Source organism: Argentina silus, assembly GCF_951799395.1.
Source record: "Argentina silus genome assembly, chromosome: 7".
NCBI lineage: Eukaryota > Metazoa > Chordata > Actinopteri > Argentiniformes > Argentinidae > Argentina > Argentina silus.
In genome coordinates, this window is record NC_139661.1 from 7776027 (window position 1) to 7793340 (window position 17314).

The following is a 17314-nucleotide window of genomic DNA, read 5'->3' on the forward strand; positions in this document are numbered from 1 at the left end:
TATACATGTATTAGCCTCAGAGCAATGTATCTTGGATGTGTTAATCCAGCTCTTCTGGTTACACGGCAGAAATGCAGTTTGTCTTTCCTGGTCACATTGGCTATACTGCAGCGCAGTGAGAGAAAGGAGAGAGAGCCAGAGGAATATCAACATACCTGCTGAATTTCACATTATTGTTGTTTTTCTCAGCCTTCTGCTGCAAGTTGTGGTCAGTGTGAATGGATGTGTGAACATGTCTGCTACTGAGGAGGGAGAAGCAGACAGGAATGTGGGACGTGCAGCTGTATCTGAGAGGTAAATACCTGCATCTGCAGGGTGAAATAGAAGAGAGAGGAGAGGGCAGCTGCTGAGAGCACAGACATTCCCTTGTGAGAGACACTCTGGTGCTGAAAACAGAGTGAGAGGGGAGGGAGGGAGAGGGAGAGAGAGAGAGAAGAAGCAAATGAGTAATCGGAGGGGAGGGGGTTTCTCTTTCCCTCTCAGAGACAGATTCCTCCCAGTCTTCAGTAGCAGGGAGGAGAGGCAGGCAATAGAGGCAGTGCAAGCAGTGGTATTACCAACCTCGGAGTTCCTGTTTGTGTGTTTGTTTGTGTGTTTGTTTGATGCAAGAGGAGCAGCGATCTGTTGCAGAGGGAGTGTCAGTCCTCTGTGCTCTGTGTTTGTGATTGGCAGCATGGAGACCAAGTCCCTCTTCAGCCTGCACAAAGCTCTGGCTCAGCCAGTGAAGATGTGCATGTTTGATTTCCCTGTCACCATACTGGATGATCTGGTAAGCAAGCGCACACAGATTGGTATTTGGTTACGTGTGTGTGTGAGTGTAGGTGTGTGTGTGTGTATACGTGTGTGTGTGTGTGTGTGTGTGTGTGTGTGTGTGTGTGTGTGTGTGTGTGTGTTTACGTGTGTGTGTATACGTGTGTGTGTATACGTGTGTGTGTGCACGTATGAGTGTTTATGGGTGAGAGAAGAGAGTGGCTATGTGATTAAGGAAGAGCCAATGAGGACGTGTTTGTATGCTATGTTCCCACCAGACTAGAGTGACGGTTCAGCTGTTCTGTGTCAATCTGGTACACACCCAGACCAGTTAGGCAACCATTCCCCTGTGGTGTATTGGCGTGTATATTTCTGTTCATACATGTTTGGTCATGTTCACTGTTGAATGTACTTTAGAGTGTGTGTGTGTGTGTGTGTGTGTGTGTGTGTGTGTGTGTGTGTGTGTGTGTGTGTGTGTGTATATGTGTGTGTTCTTTGTTTGTTACATTGTAACAAATGTGTTATTGCATGCTATGGACACATTGTAGATGAACATTTGGTGGTACTGGTGTTGTTTTAGACCATATCTTAGACTGGTGTCTTGCTCCCACTGTGACAGGTGCATCTCTGTCTATGACAGTTGTTGTTTTGCTCTAGCATACGCACTCTTGCTACATCTGCACTAAATGGTAGAGGACCATTGTTTTGGTTGCTCTAGGTCTCCATGGTCAGCCAAGCCACTATAATCATTACCAATTACCTGCAGAACAAAGTAATTGCCAAACATAATCCAATTGCACTGGAGGCATTTTAAAGAAAAACTTTCTTTAGTCCATGCTGTGTCAGAGAGACCATTCTTTTCTGGGATGTTTGATAGGCTGTCTCCGCAAGCCATTGTTAAGCTGCCCTAAAGTGATTGCTTTTCAAATGGGCCTCAGTTGGCTGCAGTTGGCCTCCGAGCTGGGAGTGCCTCAGAATTGGTCTGCAGCTCCTTGAAATAATGGAAAACAATAAATCCTAAGAGCAGCCTCTCCTTGTCAGGTAGTCAGGACGGTTTAGGCTCTCAAGAGTTATTTCACTGTGTGTGTGAATAGGGAGTTTCTGCAAGAGCTGTTTCTCCAGCTATATGTCGGGGATTCCTTTAAGGGGTCTCTAACTTAGTACACTGTTTTGTTCAGTTGGGCCTCAAGTTCATATAAAGCCAAATAAATAAGGCTCTTATATAATCTTCATCAGATATTGACCACAAAATAGTGTCTTTAATAGGAAACTCAAGTGTTTCAGGGTATATGGGAAACTGTTTGTGTCAGCACTCATTTTGGTTTTGCTGGTTATGCTGGACAATGTTGCAATACTACTTAAGCTAGCATGACTGCACTTATCATAGCGCTAGTTTGTCTCATTCAAGCGTGTCATGATATTTTGCTAGTTTGTTTTAGTTGAATGGGAAAACCCCGTGGATTTTCAGGGTGACGTACAATTCAGTTTCATTTTCTGTCCAACAGACATAATGCATATACTTTGTTGAGTTCTGCCTCGTCAAGCAGAGAAACTATTTCTTCACTCTTGAAAGACACGGACATGGCTTATTGGAAACCCTATTTTTAAGAAGAAGTTAATGTTTTATTGTTCTGTTCCTTGTGTATTGACACAGCTGTTAAAGTAAATAGCCCCTACAGTGGACCTGAAGTAATCACCCAATCTGTGGCTGGGGAGGCGAGAGAGGGTATAGTTAGCTCTAAACCCTACTTGTGGTTCCCGGTCCTAGTCTGGTCTGATTCAGTGTTCTCTCCCGGTTCTGAGGGAAGCCGTGATGTTTTGGGCTCAGTGGACCTGCGGATTGAAGAGAACTGAGTCTATATGCCAGACGGTGTTTCTTAATGTGAGACACACAGAGGCAAACAGACAGGTAGGCTTCAGGCTTCTGAGTTTCCCTAATGCAACCTTAAGCTGGGATAAAGTGGATTTATTTGATCTACGTATCTTTAACATTTTGGGAGCTTTTTATTTGATATAGTTCCTTTGAACAAATGTGTTTATGTGAGGCTCAAGTTTATGTGAAAGAAAATTGTATCTAATGTACCAAGTCTGATTTACTCTTCCTCTCCTTTTTGGAATATTATTTTGTAAGGATGTTATTGTTGTGAAGGAACTAGTGCACCTCACATCTGAATTTTCTTTGTTTTATGTACAACAACTAGCATCATTTTCTTTAACTACATTCCTGCATAGAATTCATGGTTAAGAACAACATTATACCAAGATGTCTGGTAATCAAAAGCCCTTTTGGTTGGTGATGAGACTTGACTGTCAGTGTCTGTTAGCTCACAAGAGCTTGTCAGAAGAAGAGCTGTCAAGGTCTAACACTGACTGAACTGGGACTGATAACTCTATGGTCTGCCCCCCCTCTGGGAGAGGTGGTCTTTGGCTCAGGATAAATGTATTCCAGCTGACAGATATGATGCAAATCTCTGATGATAAGGAATGTTTTTCAGGGTGAATGTTCAAGTGAAGTGCTTGGACTCATTTATGCTTGGTCATTTTTGACATTCTGACTAGCCTGGCAATTTTTCACCATGGCAACCACAGGATTTCTTGCTTGTACGTGTCAGTTGGTTGGATAGGAAAGGAAAGGAAACTCAATTGATGTGAATAACAGTAGGGAATGTGCTTCCTGTATTATGTGAATGGCCATGGTGTTTACTTGTGCATGGTTTTGTGTTTAGTGTCAGTGTGAGTGTGCCAAGGTGAAGTCACCCTCTCCAGAGCGTAGTAAACCATGTTGGCGTATGCGTATTTGCCAATGCCATAGCAGAACAACACCCATTTGTTTATTGATGCCAGCAGTCGAGAGGTTGGCAAATGGAAGAGCCACTACAGTTAAATTGCAGGGCAAAAGGTTGCAGCTTTCTATGTGATTATACTGCAACCAACTGGTTGCACCTGTAGGCTGAAAACAGCAATGGTATGATCTCTCTTTCTCTTTCTAAAACAGCTGTTCAGAAAGATTTATGAATGTGAAGCGTAGAAGCACTGTTAATCTCTATCTTGCACAATGATGGTAGGGAAAGGGGAGAAAATGTGAGGTCAGGAATGTTTGGTGAAAACAAGCCCTGCTGTCAAAGCAGCTGTGAATGAACCAATACATAGTTGCACCTGTTTGTGTTTTTCTTTCTCTCTGAAATTGCTTACAACAGTGTCACGTTTTATAACAGTATTACTGTCTCTTGCAGTGGTTGGTGGTATGAAGTGTGTTCCAATATTGACCAGTAGGAGGGAGTGTCACACAAGAAAAATATCAGCAAATTAGATGACTTGCATGCTCAAGGCGGGAGGAGAAATTAACACCTACACACCTTCTGTATTCTCAGAATATAAGAGGAACAGCGGTATATTCTATTAGTCATGATACCATTCCAGACCTGCAAACCGTTCATCTCGAGTAGCTGATTGCTTCGAAATGTCTTGGATCGCTATTCATAGGCTCAATGTTGTAACTTTAACACCAGGTAGTGCTTAGGGAGCTTAACTGTAATAATAACCCATGGATAAAGGTGGTAGAGTTTAGTTCACTCCATGAATGGGGTTACACAATTTCTAACGGATTTGCTTGCCTTCAACGGTTCACTAATGCTGCCCATCTTGTTCTATTAATTGGCAACCATTAAGACACTGTCATCAAAATGTATATTTATTTGGATCTATTCCATCAAGTTTATGTACGAATGGGTCGCTGTTTCTATTTCTTTTTTATTTCGATTTTCACTGGGGCAAATGTTGTGTTATTCTTGGGATGCATCAGGCACACCCATTTCTCTTTCTTGTTTCTATTCTTAAAGATACACGCATATGACACATTGTAACAAAATGTGTCAATCTTGGTGACACCAAGAACCTCTCTGGTGACGAGACCTTTTTCGGGCAGTGTTACCACAGTGACATAATAAAAACAATCGTTCCCCGGGGACGTCAGGCACCCGGCATTTTCGTTGAAGCGAGGAGGAGCCAAAAGGAACTTTCTGCGACTGACTCATGCATTTCCAAGTGGGCTGTACAGCAGAGCGATGGTCCTTACGTAGCTTACAGGTCGACTATCGCTTATTGTACAGTCGATCAATCAGTGTCAGCATCTATTTGCTGTGTTTAGGTCTTCGGTCATAGTAAGAGGGATTTTGTCCTTTGATGTAAATATGGATGTACGATCAAGATAGGGTGTTAATCGTAGCCCGTACCAATGGTTCATTTGATGGTGATGCAGTCCGATGAGATGTTCGATGCTGGAACATGGAGGGTGCGCAATATTTGGGATGGGGTGAAGCTGGAGGTCGCTGAGGACGCAAGTCCGGTCGTTCTTCACAGTTTTACACATTTGGACCCAGACCTACCACTATTTGAGGTAAGATGTGTGAACAGAAAACAGGTAGCCTATTCTGTACATTTTAGTAATTTGGCTCTGGCTACGTGATGATGCCCTGCCTGTTACTGATACTGAAGGACATTTCGGGGTGTGTCAATTTTATTTCCAAAACGAATAGATTATCTGAAGTTAAAGTGAAGGACAGTTGTTTTATGTTGTTGTTACCACAAGTGTCCCACCCTCTTTCTATACGGCATATTGAATGTCAGTTTTTCCAAATGGCTTGGGATGCATCATCACATCCTTACTGTAATAATAAGGAAAAGATGTAAAGTATAATATCACACTAAATAAGTCAGGACACTATACTGCAGTAGTATCCTTACTAGATCATATATCTCCTCCCTGAAAGGTAACAGCAAATAAAGCAATATGGGGATGAGTAATCAGATTTGTCCATTTTACATAAGGCATTCTTTAATTAGAGGAGATTATATGAGGACAGGATTGTAATTGATACTGTGTGTTTGAATGTTGGCCTGGCTTTTGCATTGGGTTGGTTGTTGCATCAAATCAAGAAATTGGCAGGCAAAATATCTATAATTCTAGGGCTGTGTGTGTGTGTGTGTGTGTGTGTGTGTGTGTGTGTGTGTGTGTGTGTGTGTGTGTGTGTGTGTGTGTGTGTGTGTGTGTGTGTGTGTGTGTGTGTGTGTGTGTCATCGGAAAATAAAGGATGTTCTGTGGTTTTGGTGGATGCTTGGACGTCAACACACCAAGCTTGTAAAACGGGAGGACAGTACATTTATTTCATGTTTGTCACAAGCTTAGAGAGGCAGTTGAGAGTCTCAACTCCTATAACCCCCTCTCCTCCTCCTAATCTAATCCTCTCCAGTAACACAATTACCTAATGCGTAATCCACCTCTTTCATTGGGCTAAGAGCTTGTTCTACAATCACAGCCTTTCTTTTCCTGCAGCTGAGATGCTTGGAGAATGTACAGTGCTCTGATTCAATGGTTCAGTTGTGTGTTAATACACCTATAACCACGTAATAGGTAAGTGGGGCACTCCAGACAATAGTTGTTCCTTTATAACCCCAGCAGTTATATTTTCCTGAGCTGAGAGGATCATAAAAGTTAATTAAAAATGGACGTTTTTAGAGATGAAATAACTGTTGAGCCCAGCAGTCACAGTCCTGTCATAGGCTTTATACCGCTTTCACTCTGTTTTCTGTCATCTGAAAGAGTAGTTTGAAAGTTTTGTGGATGATGTTGTGTCTCTCCTTGGGCCTTGGTCCATAAGCCATGTACTGTACAGTCATCCGGTTATTATACTGGAATGATAACCAACTCCCATATTCTGGTGGTTTATTAAGGGTATGAGTTTATAAGGTTAATACAATAGTTTAAACCGGTGGTGCTGGAGCAAAATTTCATTATACAAACAAATGTGATCAGTACAGTCCAAATAGGGAATTGTTGGTCAAAGTTTATGTCATTGTTTGGTAACAGATGGATTATGGTTATGATTGATCATTTGCTAAAATTAGCCTCCACACTGAAAACACTAGGGCTGAGATGAAAGAGTAGTCATTTCAAAAGGTGTGGTGATGATGAGCAATATGCCAAAAGATCAAATCACTCTGACTAGTGTGTAACACTCTGTCCTTGTTTTTATGTTTGTTGAAATGGTTTGCAAATGTTTTGCTCTTGTTAAGGAGACCTTTGTTTGGGTTATCATATCCTTAAGACTCTAGGGGGAAGTTTGACTGAGTCCTATAATGAGAAACTGGAGCCGGATTTGCAGAAGCAGACACAGGAGCTTTTGTTGTTGCAGCTCATATGAATGGAGACAGAAAGGAGTAGAGAGGGGTGGAGAGGGAGAGAGAGGGGTGGAGAGGGAGGGGTGGAGAGGGAGAGGGAGAGGGGCACTGAAGTTCAGAGAGGTTCAATGAGAGAAACAGACAGCAGTTGGAATGTTTAGGCCTTAAGCCTGGAAAATTACTTTATTCAAAGGTTTCCAAATTAATGGTTGTCTCACTTTCTCTCAAACATGAGTGTCTATACCAGTCTCACAAACAGTCCTAATTTTAGGAGAGTAACTATGCTCTACCTCCTACAGAGTGGATTTAGTGCTCCTGGTCTAAATTCACATTCAACTAACAACTGTCTGAGCATGAATAAAGCTCTCTGTGGTGGCCACAGGCACCCCCAGCTACAGCATGGTACTTAGAAGAGAGCATTGGCACAGTAAAAGAGAATGAGTCAGTCCAGAGCACACACAATGCAGACCTTTTTTTGCATTGATGTTTGTGGGGAAATCCATGTGAAAGTAAAGCATTGCACTGTATTTTGTCTCTGACTCTACTCTGATCTGATTGGCTTTCAACACTCATTGCATGGGATAGGAAGCTGATGGCCTGTGCTAGAGGGTCCCTAATGAGCTGGACAATTGTTAGCTATTTGTTTACACTATTTTCGTGCAGGTTTCTTTCTGCTGGGGTTTTCTGTGTGGGGTTAGTTCCTCAACAGCTGGAGGAGAGGGTTGTCCAACCAGCAGGGGTCTGGCCTATCGGTCTCAATGGAAAACACCATTAGCACACTTCTAAAACACTGTGTGGCCCCTGGGGCCAGGATTGGGCATTTCTGTAAAAAAAAAAAAAGAAAAAGAAAAAGAAACAACAACAAAGGGTTGAATCTATGCTAATTTGTGTATTTACATCAGCCTACCTGTTATTGCAATGTGTGACATTGTGTACTATATGTGAGTGCATCGTGGCTATAGAACTGATGTTGTCCACAAATGACAGGAGGATGGAAGTCTCTGTTTACACTCGCTCAGAGTCCAAAGATCATCTAATGCTTTGTTTGTGTGATCATTGTGGCTAGAGCCCTGTATGTGTGTTGACTCAACCCCTCTTTCTCTCTCTCTCTCTCTCTCTCTCTCTCTCTTTGGATAAGCTTTCTGACCCTGGATTTCACATATGTTCCAGATAGATTCTTTTCATGGATGGAATGTACAGTACGGATGAGTCCACCACACTTAATATGCACTGTCATTGTTGACATTCAATTGTTGCCATTGTTGTGGTTAAAGAAAACTTCCAGGCTTGCCAGTACAGGGGACTTTTCATTCCCCTTTCCAGTCCGTCGATCTCACGTTCTAATAAACAGATTAATTGTTTCACTTTTGTTCTTCCTCACGTGACTTTCCTTTCCCTAGTTTCCCCATCATGGGAGTTTCCTCTACACTACTCTCGTGACAGCGGTACCTGTTTTTCTATGTGTCTTTTGGCTTTTATACCCTTCAACATAAGGTAGTTCACTTTTGATATGCTCCTCTACTTCTCATGATTAAAGTACTAACATATGATAGTATCAGTTTAAGTGATACAGCCATTTACTGATGGTTGATCCAGCACTGACGGTACGTGTGTAGATCCAATTAAGGAGACCTAGCTGATGACTAAGCAGTGAGTCAGGCCAAGAAGGGATATGACGGGTCAAGGTAAAACGGGGGAAGCCGTTTGCTTGTGTGTCCGTTTCCTGACCTTGCTCAGCCCTGTTCCTGTGGCTCTTTTGGGAGTTCCCTCTCATTTCCATGGTAACATAGTCTCTGGAGACCAGGCTTTCTGAGATTTGCCTGAAATTTCCACTGTGAAGTTGTGAATAGCTCCTGTGTAGCGTTGCCAAACCGCAGGTTGCCACAGGTCAGACACTATATATATATACACATGACACCACCAATAGACTTTTCCTTAAACCTGCTCTCTTCAAACCACCATCTGTATTTGCCTCAGAATGCGATTTAATGTGTGCTGTCCCACTCTTTTTCCCACTGAACTATTTCAACCATAGTGAGACCTTGTTTCATGAGCTGAGAGAGAGAAGAGAGGGCAGCATTCTTTCACGTTCAGAGTGATAGCAGCAGAGTCTGTATGGCTAAGCTGATAAGGGCTATTCTGACTGTCAAGTCCAAGGCCTCTGTGTTCAGCCCCTGCTTCAAACACAGCCAGACCGATATGTAACAAGGACTGAAAAAACTCTGTTTAAAAAAAAAAAATCAACAAAAGATGTGAATGCAGCACATCTTGACATATTGTTATCTCCTCTCGGGTGCCATGGAAACCTCAGTAAAAACAAAACAGCTCTGTGATATAAGATTAGAGAAGAGGGTATGACTAAGTGGGCTGTATTAGGGAAATAGGGCTGACATAGGCTCTGATGATGCATAAGTGCTGTATGTAGGCGCATGCATGACTGATGTCTGTGTCATCATCCCTGATTACATACGGTACCACTCCCCCACCAAAGAGGCCGCTATAAGTACACTTGTACATAGCTTGGCTATCTGGGTCAAGTGCCTGGTATATTCACTTTAAAGTTCTATTCAGCAGCGTACAGGGCTTATGTCCTACTCTGACAATGTATAAAAACAGTATTGTCTTTTGTCTACATCTCTCTGTGTTTTCTCTGTTGGATGGAAAAAAACAAACAGTGAACTGTTTGGTACAGAGCTCTCTTTCATTTGTCAAGCAGCTTGTGCTTTGTATCTAGCAACCTCTGTTTGGTGACAACAACAGCATTGTTGTTTACTCATAGTCGCCACACTCGTGCACACATGAAGTGTGTTTTTGTGTGTGAATGAGTGTGTGTGTGAGAGACAGAGAGAGAGAGAGAGAGAATAACATGCAGGCCAATAAACTCGTTCTTCCTATTTTCATGTTCCTTTGTTCTCTCCTGTAGAACTCGACACAGGAGATCGGGGAGGAGGTGGAGGAGGGAGCTGTCTTCACCATCACCCTGAGGAAGGTGCAGCTGCACCAGTCGGCCAGTAAGGGGCAGCGATGGCTGGGGGTGGAGACCGACTCTGCACTCAACCTGTATGAGACCTGTAAAGTGCGCACCATCAAGGCTGGGACGTTGGAGAGGCTGGTGGAGTACATGGTGTCTGCATTCCGAGGCAAGGACTCCACCTACGTCACCATCTTCCTCTGCACGTACCGCTCCTTTGCCACCACCAAGCAGGTGCTGGACCTCCTGCTCAACAGGTACTGTACAGAGACACGGATGAAGTCAAACCCACACACACACACACACACACACACATCCGCATCTACAGTGCACAAGTCAGCTCCCTCTGTGCATTGCTAAGACACTTCTCCTTCATGTCTTAGGTATGCCAAGCTTCAAAACCCTTCTGGAGCAGACGGACACAGACGGTCACAGGATGACTGCACAGAGCTCAGAAAGTAAGGGTCTAGCTTGATTCAATTTAAAGTTCATTTCAAAATGATAGTGTTTTCTTCGCAGTTCTCCTCAGTTCTCTCACTGTTCTTCCATTGAAATACCTCAGACTCTTCTCTCTTCATCTGAACTTCTACTCACTCCTTACCTTTTCCCTCAGCACTATCTCGTCTATCCTGGGGGCGTGGCTGGACCAGTACTCAGAGGACTTCTGGAGCCCCCCAACGTACGGCTGTTTACACCAGCTCCTCTCCTACCTGCACCTCCACTTCCCCGGCTCAGACCTGGAGCGCCGTGCACGCAACCTGCTGGCCCACCTCCACCGCAGGCAGCAGTGTGAGCCCGACCATGACGGTAAGAGGCCAGGAGAGGAGAGTTTAACTGGTATGTGGCTCAAGACATCTGAAATGATGGTGGGTTCAGATGCTGTGCTGAATTGACGTATTGTACTGAAGGTATTTGCTTTAGGTAATCCCTTTCTGTTGTCTTTGCAGTGGACCACATTGGCTGTCCCTTCGCCACGCAGGAAGAGAGTGGCTTTGAAGATGAGCTACCTGCCCTGGACTTCCTGTCCTTCGATCCGATCATGGTTGCAGAGCAGTTTACACTCATGGATGCGGTGAGACATTTGTCCCTTTCAATTTGAGTATCTTATTTGATTTTTTTCCGTTGGTCATGAAAGCCATTGCCCTCGAGAGGTTTCCACTCAACCTTCCCTCCTCTCTCTCTCTCTTTCTCTCTCTCTGATCCCTCCTCCTCTGGCCTTGTAGGATCTGTTTAAGAAGGTGGTCCCCTACCACTGCCTGGGGGGCATCTGGTCACAGCGGGACAAGAAAGGGAAAGAGCACCTGGCCCCCACCATCAGGGCCACTGTCGCCCAGTTCAACTGTGTCACCAACTGTGTCATCACCACCTGCTTGAGCAACCCCTCCCTGAAGCCCACCCAGCGGGCCAGGCTGGTGGAGCGCTGGATAGAGGTGGCCAGGGTGAGACACTGTGCTTCTACTCTCTCTGCTTAAATCAGAGCACTTAGAATCGGGGTTTTTTTGTTCGTTTTTTTTGGTAATGTCTCCAATGTAGAACTGTATGTTTTTTTCTGTGGTGTTCAGGAATGTCGGATCCTCAAGAACTTCTCGTCCCTGCGAGCTATCCTCTCTGCCCTGCAGTGTAACTCCCTCCACCGGCTCAAGAGGACCTGGGATGAGGTGTCCAGGTGAGACACAGGATAAGTGTCTGAATCTAAAGTCAGGGATAGAGGGTTGACTGTAGGTTTGGATTATAGAGCATGATTAGTCAAGACATGCATTAGACAACATTGTTGACATAGTGGTGGAAATTGGTAAAAACAAGGTATTCCACTGTGCTGTGTTTAGCCGTGTCTTTTCCTTTGAGATGTCAGTCTCTCATCTATTGCCCTCATTCTTCAAACAGAGAGAATTTCCGCACCTTCCGTGAGCTGTCAGAGATCTTCTCAGATGACAACAACTACTCTTTAAGCAGAGAGCTCCTGGTCAAGGTGGGTCTAAGAACTAACCGTTTTTGGGCTTATGAGTTTGGTACTGTATGTACAGCCTGTATGCACCATCTGTATGTGTGTGTGAGGCCTGTATAAATATCCCTGTGTTTGCTGAGGCTTTTTACAATGTGTAGACAATTGTGAACAACTCTGCACCTGTTACATGGTCAATGTAACTCTAAGAAATGGACCGTTTTTTAAACAGGATGTGGTGCTGTCAGAAGTGGCTTCAACAATTAGTTGTTCACAGGAAGTAGGCAGGGTTACCCTTGACCGCTCTAGCCCTCTCTCCACCTCTGCAGCTGGGTCTCCACGACAACCACTCTCAAATAACACCTTAAATAACACCATCGCTTTTATAACACCATGTTTCCTTTCATCTGCCATATTAGAACATGGCGCTCATTTATCGTTCATCATGCCCTACATGGAGTTTTACAACACAGTAGAGAATCCTACCTTGTACCGTCTAATATTGATGAGTTTCCCCTGTGCAGGGATCGAGGACTTGATATGCGTAACTGCGTGCGTGTCACCAGCGATGTAGGCTATGCCAGTATTCATGAATATTTTAGCCTTTTAACATGAGGCCCAGTTCTTCTAACAAGTCTGGCACGAGATCATATTCTCTTTGATGAAATCCACTGACGAATAAGAGAGAATGAGAGAATTCTTTTTTTTGAATGCTTCAAGAGAGGCGACTATACCAGGGGAGGCACGTGTTTGATATCATTCCTCATTCCATTCCATACATTACAATGAGCCCGCCCTCTAATTTCTGTGACGTGGTACAAAGCAACTATGATTCCAAGAAGCAAGGATTAACCTCAACTCCCTCATTCAACACCTATTATTCAGGCATGTGAATTGGCCCTTGAAATGAAGATTGAGTCAGTCGTTGACGTTTCTATGCTCACTCTTGGCTCTGAGTTGAGGGACATTCCTCAGAAGGAATCCCTGCTGACGTCAGAGACACTTGGCAGGTAGAGATAAGAGTCCTGCCCTGATGATGCGGCGTGGCTGTAGGGGATATCCCAAGGCGTTGTCCCACATACCTCCCTGGCTGCTCTATCTGTCTTGGCCAGCCAGGCCCTATTGCTAGCTCCTTTTACACAGGGTGAAGAATCCCTCTAATGTTGCATCATTCACAGAAACACAGAGGTTAAACACTCCACTAGACTTCACACAACAGTGCCCCCTCATTCACACATTCTTTGCTTATCTAGTTCAGCCACGGTCTACTCTTGTCATTGATCATGGCCATACCCGTTGAATGTTTCCCATCTGTATGTTTTGTCAAGCCAGACTCTCCTCTCTCTTTACAGGAGGGCACATCTAAATTTGCCACCCTGGAGATCAACCCTAAACGAGCACAAAGGAGACACCAACAGCAGAGAGACCTGGTGAGTTGAAAGACAGAGGGGGGTACAGACAGTACTGTATGTCATCGGTAGCCCAATAGCAGGACCCTTGTTGTGTTTATAGCTCCATCTAGTGGTGATAATGTTGTCATTGCTCATAGTGACAAAGCGCTCTCTCTCTCTCAATGCTCCTTCCTTACATGGTTGTGGCTCTGTCTCAGGGGGTGATGCAGGGGACCATTCCTTACCTGGGCACCTTCCTGACTGACCTGGTCATGATGGACACTGCTATGAAAGACTACACAGAGGTGAGAACCTCCTATCCATCCTCTAGCCTGTTCTGCTTGTTTGTTTTCTCTGTTACATTACAATATACTTGTGAGTCCTCTGCTCATTGTCTCAGTCACCTGTGTGTATATGGTGTTCATTCCTGCCTGTGGTGTATGAATCCATTTTAATTGTGTGATAGATTTGAGATAGTGAACTGTTGTTGCTATTCATTGTTTTTTTTGTTTTTTTTTAATATTGCCGTCCCCTTTTTCCAGGCTGGACTCATCAACTTTGAGAAGCGGAGAAAGGTTAGTCCAAACTGTACTGTACTTCTTATTAGCTTTTAATTGAGTCCTGTTACTCTGTATCACATGATAGCTGTGGCCCAATCAGAGGTGACTGAATGGAGACTAACTTACTGTCTCTGTCTCTCTCTCTGTCTCTGTCTCTACAGGAGTTTGAGGTAATAGCTCAGATCAAGCTTCTGCAACTGGCTTCCAACAACTACAGCTTCACCCAGGACAGCCTCTTCAGGGAGTGGTTCTCAGGGGTGGAGCGATTCAGCGAGGCAGAGAGGTGAGAGCTAGACTTCATTAAAGAGGGGGGGGGGGGGCACTGTGATAAGAAAAAATGCTTTCTATGTTATCGTCATCTGGAGAGGTCAACCCAACGTCAGTACATTTCTCAGCATTTACCAGAATGCAAATGATGTATCGTATGACGACCCTGTGTGAACGTGTTCATGCAGATCCTCATATTCCACATGCATTGCGCCCACAGCTACAGTCTGTCCTGTGAGATTGAGCCACTGTCTGAGTCAGCCAGCAACACTCTCAGAGCCAAGAAAAACGGGGGCATCATGAAACGCTGGAGCGAGTAAGTATTGTTACGTCGTCATGAAGGTCATGACAGTCCATATTCCACTTGTGTAAGGACACAAACCGCTGAACAGCATGTTAACACAATGTTGTTACGAGAGTAATGACAGAGTTGCGGGGAACTGTTCTCACATCTTCACGCGCTCTCCTTGTTCCCCTTCTCCAGTCGTCAGTTAACTGAGGCCAGCGCCAGCAGCGCAGCAGGCTCCCATTCAAAGTCCTTTGACCAGTCCCACTTCAGACCTTACCAAGGAGGGGGAGGCGACGGGGGTGACGCCCTCAGTGTCACCTCTGTGGGCTCTAGTGGCTCCGATCTGGAGGACGTTAACGCCAGCTTCCTGTCCGACTCACCGGACGTCCACGAGAGAAAGGTGAGAAGGAATAGCCTGGGCCACATGGGCAGAGGAGAACATTAAGGCCATCTCATTAAGCTTCATTCATCCATCTTGAGTTGTTCTCTGCGATTGTTCGCTGCAATTTCAGTCCCGAGTTTTCTCTCTGTTTTAGTGTGTCTTTGATAAGAATCTATGTGGTTGTGGATTAAGAGCAACAGTGGATTGTTAGGGGGTGAGAGTTTGGATTTTTTTCGAGGGAAAGAACTTTCGAGGGAAGATCTTGAGAGATACGATTCGCCACAATATGACACAATATGAATTGGCGATAAATACCACTGCATTCTATCTACCTGTTTGACTGTCAGCTGACTGTGGCTCTAATTCCTTTTCGTAGACCTCTACACCCTCAGTAAAACATTCCGTCTCTGCTTTGGGGAAAGTGGGCCAGACTCCTGATCCCAACTCTACGGTACTTTCAACTCTTCCAGCCTTCTCCCTAACTCTAAATCCTAACTTTATGGATTTTTCCTTCTCAATCGGCACCACCACCCCCTTCTTATCTCCCACTGTCTCTCTATCAGTGCCAGAATTCCACTGTGATTCTTACACTAATGCTGCACTCTTTCATCACATCAGAAACATGAGCTGCTCATCCCTATCACCTCCATAGTCATGACTCATCCACCTTAACTCTCTGCTTGTAGTTTAGGGAGCACACCATGCTGCAGTAGCTTGTGTTATGGACTGTAAATGGTTGTAATTAATCTCCTTCCCGTCCCTGTCCCTGTCCCCGTCCCCCCTCTCTCTCTATCTCTCTCTCTATCTCACTCACTCTCTTTCTGCTGTCCAGTTCTGGGAGTCCACCTCCCTATCGTCTCTGGACACCTCTGGGATGGGTTCTGGCTCAGGCTCCAGCAGCGCCTCATCCTCCTCTGTCTCCTCCTCCACTCCTCTCCCAGCGTCCCGCTCCCACAAGCGCTCTGTGTCGGCCGTGTCTAACTACTCCACCCTCTCCCTGCCCCTCTACAACCAGCAGGTGGATGACTGCTGTATCATCCGTGTCAGCCTGGATGTGGACAATGGCAACATGTACAAGAGCATCCTGGTGAGAGAGAGGGGAAGCAGGAAGGGGGAGGAGGACAGAGATGTTATACAATGACCTATTACCTATTTACAAGGAATAACGTTTGAGCCGGAGAAGAGAGTTATCGGTCGTGCGTCAACTTAAAATCTTGATGTCTCATGTTGTAGGTTACCAGTCAGGACAAGACCCCAACAGTCATCAGGAAGGCCATGGTGAAGCACAATCTTGAGCGAGAGAAAACTGAGGACTATGAGCTGATGCAAAAAATCTCTGAAGAAAAAGGTAAGTTGACTTGACACCACGCTCAAAGCCATACAGCAGATTACAGATGTATATTGTGTTCCATGATTATTGAATATAGTATTAATTTGATGTTGTTACAACTGCCTTATCATCTGTCCATGTTTCCTTTATTCATTACTTACTTAGAAACTAGTAAAGCATTTTTTTACTAATGACATTCTGCTCTCACCCGGCAGAGCTGCGGATTCCTGACAACGCCAACGTCTTCTACGCTATGAACTCTACTGCCAATTACGACTTTGTGCTGAAGAAACAAGGCTTATCCAAGGCAGGCCGGGCCAAGAGTGTGGCCAGTTCCACACTGCCCCGCATGAAACAGAAGGGGCTGAAAATTGCCAAAGGGATCTTCTAAGGACAAGTTCCCCTAAAAAAAGAACTTTCTGTCAAAGTCTGCTGGATGAACTGCAGGTTCTATGAATCTGTCTGAGGACCTCAGAGCCACAGTAGAGAGAGCCCAGTGAAAGCAGAAAGACCCATGAAATGCTCTCTGCATCTCATGGTAACAGAGCAGGAATAGCACTTACCAACACAGTCATGTGAACAGGACCCCCCCCAGACAAGCCTGAAGAGGCTGATGTCCTCCAGGCTCAGTCCACAATGAAACAGAACAATGTGCTGTCTCTCACCCTTCATTCCTGACTCAATCTATTCTGCCAGCTCCTGTAGGTTTACGAATATATGGAATATTGGGCCACATTCCACATACACAGACACAGCCAAGAGAACACTGCTGGCCCAGACTGTCAGCCCGGTGATGAGGAGTGGCTCTTCTCCACTGTGGAGAGTTGGAAAGGTGAAGAGGTCCTTTGTGAACATGAAGAGTTTACTGTAGATGCTGGCATATTCAATACAGGTCCAGGTCTGTGCCCATTTCAATTGGAGAAAACAAGGTGTGAAATGAGGATCTGCCAAGAGAATTGTGTCTTTGTTTCAATGAATTGTAACCACTACAAGAAAGGATGTTGCAATCCTTTGAAAATATGTGACCATAACCAGTGGGGGACAAAATGTGTCAGTTACAACAGAGGTTAATGGTGCAAGTTTACACCCATTAGAAATATTTGTGTTTATATCAACAAACATTACAGAGGTTGTGTAAATGAAAAGAAAAAACACAGAGAGGTGTGAAAGAGATATATTTGGTATTTTAATAATACCCACTTATCAGTATAATATTATTATGTTGCAATGGACCTTGACATTTGTTAATACAAGC

The 17314-nt window shown here is 44.6% G+C and overlaps 1 protein-coding gene across 1 annotated transcript; it reads left to right on the plus strand.

Annotated features, from left to right (window-relative positions):
- Positions 1-519: 519 nt before the first annotated feature.
- LOC310806785 (ral guanine nucleotide dissociation stimulator-like) lies at positions 520-16474 on the plus strand. Its single transcript, XM_083673029.1, has 18 exons — positions 520-769; positions 9851-10155; positions 10282-10356; positions 10512-10705; positions 10846-10970; positions 11122-11337; positions 11461-11564; positions 11783-11867; positions 13193-13270; positions 13450-13536; positions 13774-13806; positions 13953-14074; positions 14279-14374; positions 14543-14747; positions 15106-15180; positions 15562-15816; positions 15963-16077; positions 16275-16474. Exons 1-18 carry the CDS (start codon positions 674-676, stop codon positions 16448-16450), a joined length of 2442 nt encoding a protein of 813 aa, XP_083529155.1. The 5' UTR covers positions 520-673; the 3' UTR covers positions 16451-16474.
- The last annotated feature ends 840 nt before the right edge of the window (positions 16475-17314 follow it).

What these genes read in the sequence shown, in the direction of transcription:
- LOC310806785 (XM_083673029.1), top strand. Translation starts at nt 674, where the DNA reads ATGGAGACCAAGTCCCTCTTCAGCCTGCACAAAGCTCTGGCTCAGCCA. An exon ending in CGGACGTCCACGAGAGAAAG is followed by an intron (nt 14,748 to 15,105) that starts GTGAGAAGGAAT and finishes TCCTTTTCGTAG; the next exon opens with ACCTCTACACCCTCAGTAAA. An exon ending in AAAAATCTCTGAAGAAAAAG is followed by an intron (nt 16,078 to 16,274) that starts GTAAGTTGACTT and finishes CTCACCCGGCAG; the next exon opens with AGCTGCGGATTCCTGACAAC.